Below are 11,592 nucleotides of genomic sequence, written 5' to 3'. Positions count from 1 at the left end.
TGTGTGCTGGACCTGAGACGTCCTCCTGTGATGCCCGTGTCTGTCACACAGTCCATAAAACATCATCCTTGTATTCCATGCAGCAAGTGTAGATTAGTTTTTCATCTTCTTCCACCTCTCCCAGGCCAACGCTGAGTCGTAGCAGGTGGGGCTGGGCTGGATTAAATATTAATGCAGTTGTCATTAGTGCCCAGACAAATCAGTGCCTCAGAGGCAAGCGTCCAGCCGCCTGGTGGACCCCGGCTGAGGAAGCAGCAGCCGGCAGACATGGCCCAGTTTCAGGAGGTCCTGGCTGAGATAGGTGGCTTCGGTCGCTTCCAGATGCTACTACTAGTGCTGTTGAGTATCCCCAGCTTCTTTTTTTCCTTCAGCATGCTCGGCCAGGTGTTCATGGTCCTGGACGAGGCCCACCACTGTTCTGTGGCCTGGGTCAAGAATTACACCGTTGGCCTCAATGCTAGCCAGCAGCTGGCCCTGGGCATCCCTCTGGATGCCGCTGGCAACCCAGAGTCCTGCCTCATGTTCCGGCCACCCCCTGACAACGCCAGCTTGGAGGACATCCTCGGCCACCGCTTCAACGAGACACAGCCTTGTGAGGAAGGCTGGACCTATCCTGAGGGCAGGCCCCAGTCCCTAACGAACGAGGTAGGGCTACCCTTTTGCCTGCCCATCTCATGTGTGTCCCTCTGCCTGAGGCCCTGAGGCCCCTGCTGGTACTCTAACTGCCATAGGTGTGGCCACAGGTGTGCCTGTACTGCTTTTACCAACAATCTTCTTGTTAAAGTTTGACCTGGGCCTGTCAGCCTCCTTCCCTCTCTGTCTATCCGTGGTTTTTGTCTGATAATCTGCCTGCCTTTCCCCCACCCCTTTTCTCCCTGATTATCCCTCTGCCCTTCTGCCTGATTTCCTGTCTCCTCTTCTTCTGTCTGACTTTCTATCAGATGTTCCCATCCATCTGTCCACTGCCTGTGCCTTTCAGTCTGCCCATCTGCCCAGTTTCCTGTCTTTCTCTGTTTTCCTAAATCTCTTCTTGCACTGTCCTTTGCGCTCTCTCTGCTTTCCTGCTCTGGTTTCCCTTCCTCTTCCATTCTCAGCTCTCCATCTCTCTGCTTGCCCTGAGGACACACATAACGTCAGGGCTTGTCCTGTGGACAGTGAAGCATTTTATTCTCTTGCGAGAGGCCCAGGCAGAGAAACATAACCCTGTCCCCGGCCATCTCAGAGCAAGAGAGGCTCCCTGACAGCATCTAGTCCCCATGCTTGCTTCCCAGAATGTGGGCTTGAGGCATCAAGAGGGCCAAGCGGTAGGAAGGAACACTGGGGATTTAGGGCATACTGTGTTGAGCTTCTAAACAAAAGGTCAATGGTTCGAATTTACCAGCCAATCCCAGGGAGAAAGATGCATTGTCGTCTTTGGTAAATATTGACAGCCTCAAAACCCTAAAGGAGGCTCACTCTGTTTGAGTGGAAATCAGTGCAGATAGTGCATTTCGCAAATAACGTGGTTAGTTAGTGGTGGAACTCAACTCACATCCAGGCCTCCTGCCGTCCGGGCTCCCTCCCGCCGTCCGGGCTCACTCCCGCTGTCCAGAAGGGAGACACCATAGACAGTCCAGAAATCTGGGAGGCTGAGAACATCAAGATGATCTGTGTAACTCACACATGCTTCATGGTGGCAAATGCCTGTCTGGGGAAGAGAACTTGGAGCCCAGAGATTAAACATTCACTTTGCAGCCGGTAACTGTCCTCCTGCCCCTTGTCCTCTGGTATCCTGAGGACGTGTCCTCCCAACCTCCTCTTGACTCTGTCATCCCACACCACTGGGGTGCTGGGTGCCTTGTGGTATTTTTCACCTCTGCATCTTGTTCCACCAAGTCCTGTCAGCTGGCCTTCTTGGCCTGCCCGTCAACTCCAGCCTCAGCTCCATTGTAGGTCCTCACCTTTGCTAGCCTGGCTCTTCACATGCTCATGAGCTCTTCTGCCCACCTGACTTAATACCACAATCCTTAAATCCAAGGGAAACTTCCAGAATGTCAGGTCCCACCTAAGTCCTCGTCACACCCCATGCTGGGCTGGCATCCTGTGCTAGTCCATAGTCAAAGCCTCATAAACATGAACTGTGTGCATGGAACAGGCGCGCTGAGAAGTGTCTCACTCACCTTTTCTAAGGACTTCTGGAGCTCTAGGGAAGATCTAGGGACTTGCAGAGCGATACAAGTTGAGTGCCTAGAATTTCCTAGTCAGATCCCATGGACGGCCACAAGAACAAACAAAATATGTCTTGGAGAAGGTGCAGCCAGAGTGCTTCCTGGAGGCAAAGTGTGACGAAGCTTCATCTCACGTACTTTGGACGTGTTGTTAGGAGAGGTTATTCCCTGGAGAGGCACATCATGCTTGGGAAGGTGGAGGGTCAGTGAAAGAGAGAAAGACTCTCAACCAGGTGGGTTGACAGAGTGGGTTTAACTGTGTCAGAGATTGTGAGGATGGGACAGCATAGGACAGTGTTTATAGGCTCGCTGTGGGACACCTAACAACAACAAGAAGCCAGTTTACTGAAGGAGGTGACAAGTGTGGAGATGACCAAGATACCAGAAAAGTGATGGTAGAGAAGGCCTGCCTGGCATCAGGAGGCAGGCTCGCTGCGTATAGTGCAGAGCAGTTGACAACCTGGTACCCCTGGAAGGGTCGTGTGGTCAGGGGTGTGGGTGTCTGATGGAATGTTCTCAGGCACGTCAGCCTTCACTGCTGGCCTGGAATGGGGCCCTGATCCTCTAGTCCTGACATGCTAACCCCATCTTCACCCTCCCAAGGTCTGGGCCTCCCCCCATGAGACACTGTGGGTACTTTGGGCTCTGTACCACGGAGGACCCCACGCTCGATTTCACAGTGGAGCTAATTTGGTGGGTGATTTTCTATCTCTGCTTCCTTTGAAAAGGGGCTTTGCCACCTCAACTCTTGGGATCTCTCTGATCTGACATCCCAAGTTACATCATTTTAACCTGAAGCTTCATGTTCAAGTTGAAATACGAACAATGCTAGTTTGAGGAGAAAGGAAGATGTTCCCATCTAGAGGACGTGCTTTTAGAACACAGAATACATTTTCCCCTTTCAATCATCCACCTGACCTTCTGACATTTCCTGGGTGCCCTTAACCCTGGAGAAGAACATCATGCTGGGTAGGGTTGAAGGTCAGTAAAAAAGAAGATGACCTTCAGCAGACAGATCAACAGTGGCTGGCACAGGGGGCTCAAGATAGCAAGGATTGTGAGTTCATTGCAGAGCCAGGCTGTGTTTCACTCTCTTGGTTACGATGTGTCAAAACCAACTCGACAGGGCTAACCACAGCATTGTGTTTGGTAAAACAGAACTCACCCCAGCTCTGCCCACATGGACCTCCAAAGAGGGAGGGGAAAGAGACCATCGATGAATAGCAGTTAACAGTGATCCGTACTGGGACCGAAGAAGAGGTAGAGACGGACGCCAGGGGAAACGCAGGAAAACCATTGTTAACGCTCCCATCAGTTGCCCTGGAGCTGGCTCTGGTTCCGAGCTGACCCTCCAGTGAGTCTTCAGGGCTGGAAACCACACAGCAGGCAATCATCTGTCTTTCCCTCTCAGCATCTGAAGATCGAATCCAGCTTCTCTTAGCAGTGCAGCTCCAGCAGAGGCTTGCTACGGAGTTGGAACGGACTCAGAGCTGGCCCTCCAGCGGGTTTTCAGAGGCTGTAAATGTGCAGGAGGAGAGGAGATGGTCCGTCTTCTCCCTGCAGAGCCCTGGTGGATACAAACTGCCAGTGAGGCATCACCTTTGGGTTCACAGTGCACCTCCCGACGGGCTCCACCACCAGAACCCCCTGCTTTCTAGGACTATGGGCGTCAAAAACACATAGCAACAAAACCCACACAAAACTGAGCATGTCTGAGGACTGCTGATATGACAGAGGACGAGGTTGGGGAAATAAGCCCAAAGTCATCTTAAAGGGTCTTAGATATTTGGTCTTAGAAATGTGACCTTTTCCCTAGAAGCCAAGGGGAGCTGTTGAAGGTGTTTGAAAAGGGGAGAGAAATGTGATCAAGCTGCTCGACGAAATGAGGGTAGGATTTGGGGAGCGTCCTGGAGGTCACTGTATCAGGCTGCAGACGGAATCATGGACCGTGGGTGCTGGAACTGGAGCTGTTGATGACTGAGGTCTCAAGTCGGGGCCACATGACTCCACCATGAGAGCTTGGACAAGTCTTGGCACCTCTTAGCCTTGGTCTCTGCCACTGCGGCAAACCTTGACGTGGTTGGACTGAGGGTCTAGGGACAGTAAGGGTCTGCAGCCTCGGGCTGGTAGTGAGCGTGGGCTACCCACCAGGGACGTTAGGCTTGGGGGACTCTTGTGACGTGAAACTCCTCCCCTCTGAGCACTGACCTTTCTGGGTCTGAGAGGTTGGTGTTACCAGCTATGAGCTTAGCTTGATGAGCCCAAGGACGAGAGACCTTCACTTATCCATCAGCCACTGTACTGAACCTGTTGCCCTCTGTTATCGAGTTGATGCTGACTCAGAGTGTCCTGCAGTTCAGAGTAGAACTGGCCCCAGAGGGTTTACTGGACTCATCTTCCTCCCCCGGAGTGGCTCGTGGATTTGAACCACCAACCTTCTGGTTAGTAGCCGAGCAACTAACCCACTGCGCCATTGGGGCTCCTTTGCTAAGCATGTTGCATGGAGGAATTATCTTAATCCTGTCGCTTGATGATGTTGTTATGTACCATTGAGCAGGAACTGACTCATAGCTGACCTTCCGGCCAGTTTTCAGGGCAGTTAATCTCGTAGGAAGAGAATGCCTCTCTTTTTTTCCTGTGGTGGATTTGAACCATGTGCCTTTGGGTGGGAAGTATAACTCCTTACTATTGTGTAGTATATTTCATCCTCATTTTGTCCAGGAGGAAATCAAGATACAGATTGGCAGACAGGATTAAAGTCACACAAAGATATTTAGTCCTGTCCCCAAGCCTGGCTGCAATTACCTTTATTATTATGTTTGTTTGTTTGTTTAATTATTGTTTTTTTTGGGTTTTTTTGTTTGTTTGTTTGTTTAATTATTGTGTACCATCGAATCAGATGTGGCTGGCAAAAAGGAGGAGATAGCCTCACCTTCTCAGAAAGCATCTGGTAGATTCGAACCACCAGATCTCAGTGCAGCTTCTTGCCACTAGGCCACCAGAGCCCCCTTAATTATTACCTCTTTTTTGATCACTGTCTTACTAGAAAGGCAGTCAGTTGTTGCTGAACAAACCAAACCAGACAGACCTTAGTGGAAGAAGGTCAGTCCTCAGTCCTGGCCTGCCTCGTTATCTGGGGCGACCAGTTACTCATTGGACATAAGAAAGTATGTAAACATTAACTGTTGTCCTGAAGAACAGACATAGGAGCACAGTGGTGTCTCCTGGGCCGAGTAATTTCATCCTAAAGACTGTTTAACAAGGGAGCTCTGGTGGCCTAGTGACAAGAAGCTGCACTGCAGTCTCAGAGGTATGCGGTTCAAATCCACCAAATGCTGTGCTGGAGAAGGAGGCGAAATCTCCTCCTATACCAGTCAGATCCAATTTGATGGTAAACACACACAAGAAATAATAAAACAAAATTCAAAAAGACTGTTTAACAGATGGTGACTGGCTGATTGGCTGTTTGAGGGCCTTGGTTTAATAGTCTAATCATTCTTCAGCAAACAGTCTCCCGTTCTTTGCTAACCTTCAACCCCTCTTCAAGGCATTGGGAGTTTCTTCTCTCGCCTATCTCTGTTCCCTAGCTGTGTGTCCTGAGATTAGTGGCTTAACTTTTTGTACTTCTGCTTTATCTGTTGGAAAACAGAGATATGATGAGTCAAGGACTGTTGTTGGAATTATAGGCGATAATATGTGCAGACTAGGGAATGTGGCACCCAGCACAGACCAAGCACGCAGAGGACACCCATTCCTGTCCTGTAGTGCTGTCCACGAGCTCTGGGCATGAGCTCACAACTCTCTTTTCTCCACATTAGGTGTGGACCTGAAGGTGAGTTGTCTGCGTGGGACACAGAACTCCCTGAGGGCCCCATGATCCAGTAGGGAGGGCCAGTCAGGCCCGTGTACTGTGTGCCGTCTACCTGCAGACATGAGCTCAGTAGTGTGGACATGCACCTTCCCCTCTGCTTGACCTCCCAGCCTCTCTCAGTGTATTGTCCACCTCCTACGGACCGGTGTCTCTCTCTCTCCTGTTCTCTTATGTGAGGTCTCCTCACACCCTGACTGCCTGTGAATGGTAGATGTTTTAGGGGGGTTTGGGGGAGGCCCAGTGGATTTCTGGGGTGCTCTGGTTGTGGGGGAAAGGCCCCCTTAGTCACAAAACAGCAATCGGTACTCTCTCCTGACCTTGTGTCCTTGTGTATGTCCATATGTTTTTACATCCCAAAAGAAATACGTAACAGATCTTGAAGTTGAATAACTATCTCCAAGCACTTGTATCCTAACAGCTTAGTTACTATTTGAAGAACATATGCACATTAATCAGAAGGGAAAATGGGTTTATTTCATTCTTAATAATTGCAAGCACCCGCTGTGTTAGTTTTTCAAGGCTGCTGTAACAGAATTACCACAAACTGAGTGGGTTAAAAGAAAATCTATTCTCCCAGTGTGCCTAAGACTAGAAGTTCAAGATTAAGGTGCTGGTAGCGCAGTTCTGTCTCTGAAAGCTCTAGGAGGAGTTGACCCCTGTGGGTTCTCTGCTGGTTACAACATCCTCGACTTTCCTTAATTTGTAGACACTCTGTGGATACGTTCTCCTTGTGTGTCTGTGTGTCTGTGCTGCTTGTTATATAAGGACACCAGTCATTGAGGTAGAGTCTGTCCTAATGATCTCATCTTAATTGCTTCCAGCAACAAATACCCTTGTTCTAAGTAAGGTCAGGTGCCCAGGAAGCAGGGGTCAGGACTTCAGCATAACTTTTGGGCGGACAGAATTCAACACAACCCATCACACTGATTTTTCAAGTCAACACTGATTTTCACAACAGCTCCTGAAAACACAGCTTCACACAGATCCGCTGTCGTAGCAAGGGAGGTGTATGAGCTTCTGTGAATCTCTGAGCCCTCCAGAGCTATTCTAGCCGCTGTGGAGTCGAGAATAACCCATGGTGACCCTGTGAACAGCCGATCTGAACCCCGTCCTATCCTGTACCGTCCTCACCGTCTCCCATACTCTGCAGCCCACTGCTACAGTCGCTGTGTTAATCCACCCGATTGAGAGTCTTCCCCTATTAGCTTGCATGGTGTAGACCAATGTCACAGGCTACTGTATTTTTCTTTAAAGTTTGAAACATGCCGCTGGGCGCCGTGACTTCACGGTGGTGCCCTGGGGCACCTTGGCACACAGTGTGGGAACTGCAGGCACCAGCCCCAAGAGAGGTTTGAGTGAAGCCCTTGTTCTCAACACTGCCCCCGACTCTCATCTGCCTGTGTCTGCCTCAGTTCGACCTCGTTTGTGACCGGAAGTACCTGAAGGAGACCTCGCAGTCCGTGTACATGGCTGGGCTCCTCCTGGGAGCACTTATCTTTGGGCCTGTCTGTGACTGGTAAGACCCTGAGTGGCTGACCACTGGCCCAGCAGCAGTCTCTTAGCTTCCCGGTCCAGGGCTGGGTTACCCTGTGACTCCCTCACACTGGATTCTGGGACCCCCTAGATGGGCCTCCCAGGCACAGAGATTCCCATGGCAGGGCGGGCTCTTCTGGCTTCTTTCCCCTTGGGAGGGACCCTGACCCCCAGACCTGCCTCTTTGCACCCCTCCCCCAGGGCTGGCCGCAAGGTCACTGTCCTGGCCCAGCTGCTGCTGTATGGCGTCATGGGCCTGATCACGGCCTTCATGCCCAGCTTTGAGCTCTACACAGTCATGCGTTTCACGGTGGCCACGGCCGTGGCTGGCTACACATTCAGCAGCATCACCCTGCGTGAGTACTGAGGACCTGAAGGCTTGATCCCGTGTGTGATGAGAGGCTCCCAAAATCCCAGGCTGCACCTGGCCCCCGGGCTGCCTGGACGGACTTGCCAGGCACCTCACACTAAGCCCTCCAGTGCTGGTCACGAGTCCCCGGGTCCTAACAGGACAGCATCCGAGGATTCCTGGGAATGGGTGGGAGGGGGAGTGTCAGGCTTTCATCCTGTGCAGCTTCTCTGTTCTCACAGTTGCAGAGTGGTTGGGACCCTCGTGGAGGACCCAGGTGCTGGTCCTGGCACAGTGTTCCTTCTCCTTGGGCCAGATGTTACTGGCAGGAGTCGCCTATGCGATCCGCAACTGGCGGCTCTTCCAGATTGTGAGCTCTGTGCCCATCTGTCTGCTCTTCTTCTACGTCTGGTGAGGGGACACTTCCCAGGAGCAGGTCCCCCTTGCGTTAGCTGCACTGGGGTGGGATGGAGTCGAGTACCCCGATTCACCCCATGAGATGCAACCTGGCTGGAGAGGAATCCTGCAAGGGCTGGAGTGTGGGATTCCGGGCACCCTTGCACTGCTCAGGAAGGCTCCGTAGACTATCAAGGGGGGTGGGCCCACAGGACCCCAACACCCTGTCACAGCCACTCTTGACCCACAGGGTTCTGCCAGAATCTGCACGCTGGCTCCTGATTCGAGGAAAGGTGGACGAAGCCAAAGTGTTGATTCAGAAGGCCGCCTCTATCAACAAGCGGAAACTGTCCCCAGAGTTCTTAGACAAGGTACGGCCGGCCTCCCCGGGCCCAGATCTGCTCCCAGATCAGATCTCTGCTGTTTCCTCATCCTGCGTCTTCCTCCCAGCTGGCTCCAGAAACGACAGGCCCCTCCGGGAATGCCCTGGACCTGTTGCGACATCCCCAGCTCAGGAAGATGACCCTGATTCTCTTCTACGTCTGGTGAGTGCCCCCCCCGGCCAGTGTCTCCCCCCACCCCCCTCACCCCCGACAATGTGCAGGAAACCATGCTGCCCTCGTCTGCATCGGTACAACGGTGAGATGGCCGCTTTCTGACTCAGTGGTCTGCCTGGGAGTGACTGTCTATCCCTGGCTGAACCGCTGTCTCCTGTTGGGACTCCACTGGAGTTGGGAGGGCCTGTCCCTCAGCAGTGGCAGGGACTCTGGGACAATTTGCAGGTTTGTCGACTCCATGGTGTACTTCGGCATGGGCTTCCAAGTGGGGAACTTCGGCCTGGACATCTACCTGACTCAGCTGATCTTCGGGGCCGTGGAGGTTCCCGCCCGCTATTCCAGCATCTTCATGATGGAGAAGTTGGGTCGCAAGTGGAGCCAGCTGGGAACTCTGGTTCTGAGTGGCCTCATGTGTCTCATCATCATCTTCATCCCAGCAGGTACCAGGGCTGCCTGTGCCTCATCTCTGTCTGTTCCTCGCCAGCTCCCATCAGGGCTAGACCTCTCTGGTCATTGATCCCACTCTCAGGAGTGAGGGTGTCCCCACGGCTGGGGTACAGAAGGGGTGAGGAGTTTGGAACACAAGCCGGGGCCAGGTGATGGGCTCTCTGTCTCCTCCCAGATCTGCCCGTGGTGGTCACTGTGCTGGCCGTCATAGCCAAGTTCACCACAGCGTCTTCATTCACCATCTCCTATGTGTACACAGCTGAGCTCTTCCCCACCATCATCAGGTAAGGCCAAGTTCCGCTCCTCTGCCCCTGCAGGCCTTCCTGCCCCCATCGCCATCCCATAAGGAGTTGATGGGGCGGCTCTGGGGCAGCAATGCTGGGTGAGATCCAAGACTGGTCCAAGCACTCAAGTTGTCTCCAGGGGAGTGAACAAACAGATGAGGAGTGGAACATGCCCTACCAGGTCAGGACAGGACAGGAGTATGGGAGGTGAATGGTCCTGAAGGAGGGACAGCCGGCAGAGAAGGGGACAGGAGGCATCAAGCCTTTCCTCTGACTTGACTGTTGTGTGGGAGACAGGCTGGTGACCAGGGACTGAAACATGACACATGGTCAAGCTACAAGTTGTTCAGTGTGCAGGAATAGAGAGCAGTGGTTGTGAGAGGGGCTTGGATGAGCCTGGAGATCTGTGGACCTTTGGAGGCCATATTAAAAAGTCTAGATGCCTTTGAACTGTGATGCTGGAGAAGAGTATTGAGGGTACCATGGACTGCTGAGAGAACAAACAGGTTCATCTTGGAGAAGGTGAAACCAGGCTGCTCCTTGGAGTCAAGGATTCTGAAGCTTCATCTGACATACTTTGGGCATGTTGTAAGTAGGGACCAGTCCTTAGAGACGGGCATCATATTTGGGTGGGTGGAGGAAAAGTACAAGACAGACAGACCCTGGATGAGATGGATTGACTCAGTGACTGGTGTAATGGGGGTAGATGTGTCAGAGACAATGAGGTTGGCTCAGGATAGAGCAGGGCTCAGAGCTGTCATACAAACGATCACAATGAGTCGCAAGTGACTCAATGGCACATAACAACAGGTGGTTCTAAGGAAGTGTGTAGGGCAAGGCTGCGACCCTGAGTTGAGGCCAGGTGTGCTCACCCAAGCCGGCCTTCCCCCAGGCAGACAGGCATGGGGCTGGTGGCCATCTTCTCAAGGATTGGCGGCATCCTCACACCACTCGTGATCTTGCTGGAAGAGTACCACAGGGCCATTCCTATGGTCATCTTCGGCAGTCTCCCCATTGGAGCAGGCCTGGCTTGCATCCTACTGCCGGAGACGCGTGGTCTGGCCCTAAGGGATACCATTGAGGATCTGGAGAAGACGCCCCCTCCACGGTGAGACGCTTTCTTTCTCTGAATTTTATGTGCAGGGTCTCATGTCATAAGAGTCCACTTTCCCAGTGGTCCATCTCGCTGTTAGGCCGTCACGGATGGTGCCCCTCTTGGGTCATTGTCATCCGACTGGTGTTGGGTCCGATTCTCCCTTATTTTGGAGAGGATGATGGTGAGTGAGCAATTCAGAGCAGCCAGTGACAACCTTTTACTCCCTCCAGGTCCCCAGAGGCAGCACCTTCAGAAAAGGGAACAGAGGCCACGGGGAAGTCTCCCAGCTCGGGGGTGGCTGCTGTGAGCAGCACTTACTTCTGATTGTGGTCTGTAAAGGCCAGACCACCAGCAGCAGCAATGAGCATTGCTGTGGAGATGTGACCAGTACCTGTGGGGAACCAGGGGCACGGCCATGTTTGCTAATGGAGACAAGAGATCATGAACTCCATCAGTACCGCGGAGTCCAATTTCAGAGTCATCCGGTATAAGACTCCCTTCCTCCTTTACTTTTTCTTATCTCCAGAGCTCCTGGTCAAACATCTCATCTCCAAATCCCAGTTTGGCTTAGGATCTGGATTCTGCCTTGACCTAATCCATTCCCTGGTAGTTTTAGAGGAGGATGACTCAGTTTTAAACTGGGTTCTCTGCAGGGACCAAACCATTCATGCTTTTGTATGTAGGGGTATTAGAAATTTGTCTCTGGGGAGCTCTGGTGGCCTAGTGGCAAGAAGCTGCACTACAATCCCAGAGGCACACAGTTTGAATCCACCAGATGCTCTGCTGGAGAAGAAGAGGCCGTCTCCTCCTGCACCAGTCAGATCTGATTTGATGGTACACACATACAAAAAA

General features: G+C 52.3%; 1 protein-coding gene across 1 annotated transcript; it reads left to right on the top strand.

Annotated features, from left to right (window-relative positions):
- Window positions 1-267: 267 nt before the first annotated feature.
- On the top strand, window positions 268-11,064 carry SLC22A13 (solute carrier family 22 (organic anion/urate transporter), member 13). Its single transcript, XM_006890589.1, has 10 exons — window positions 268-645; window positions 7,491-7,594; window positions 7,813-7,967; window positions 8,203-8,371; window positions 8,607-8,727; window positions 8,807-8,901; window positions 9,139-9,353; window positions 9,536-9,644; window positions 10,537-10,752; window positions 10,971-11,064. The coding sequence occupies exons 1-10, from the start codon at window positions 268-270 to the stop codon at window positions 11,062-11,064; spliced, it is 1,656 nt and encodes a 551-aa protein (XP_006890651.1).
- Window positions 11,065-11,592: the final 528 nt, after the last annotated feature.

Source organism: Elephantulus edwardii, unplaced genomic scaffold (assembly GCF_000299155.1).
Source record: "Elephantulus edwardii isolate Elephantulus edwardi_28Jun2011 unplaced genomic scaffold, EleEdw1.0 scaffold00091, whole genome shotgun sequence".
Lineage (NCBI taxonomy): Eukaryota > Metazoa > Chordata > Mammalia > Macroscelidea > Macroscelididae > Elephantulus > Elephantulus edwardii.
Note: the sequence above shows the minus strand (reverse complement) of the source record. Positions and strands in the feature narration are given on the sequence as shown.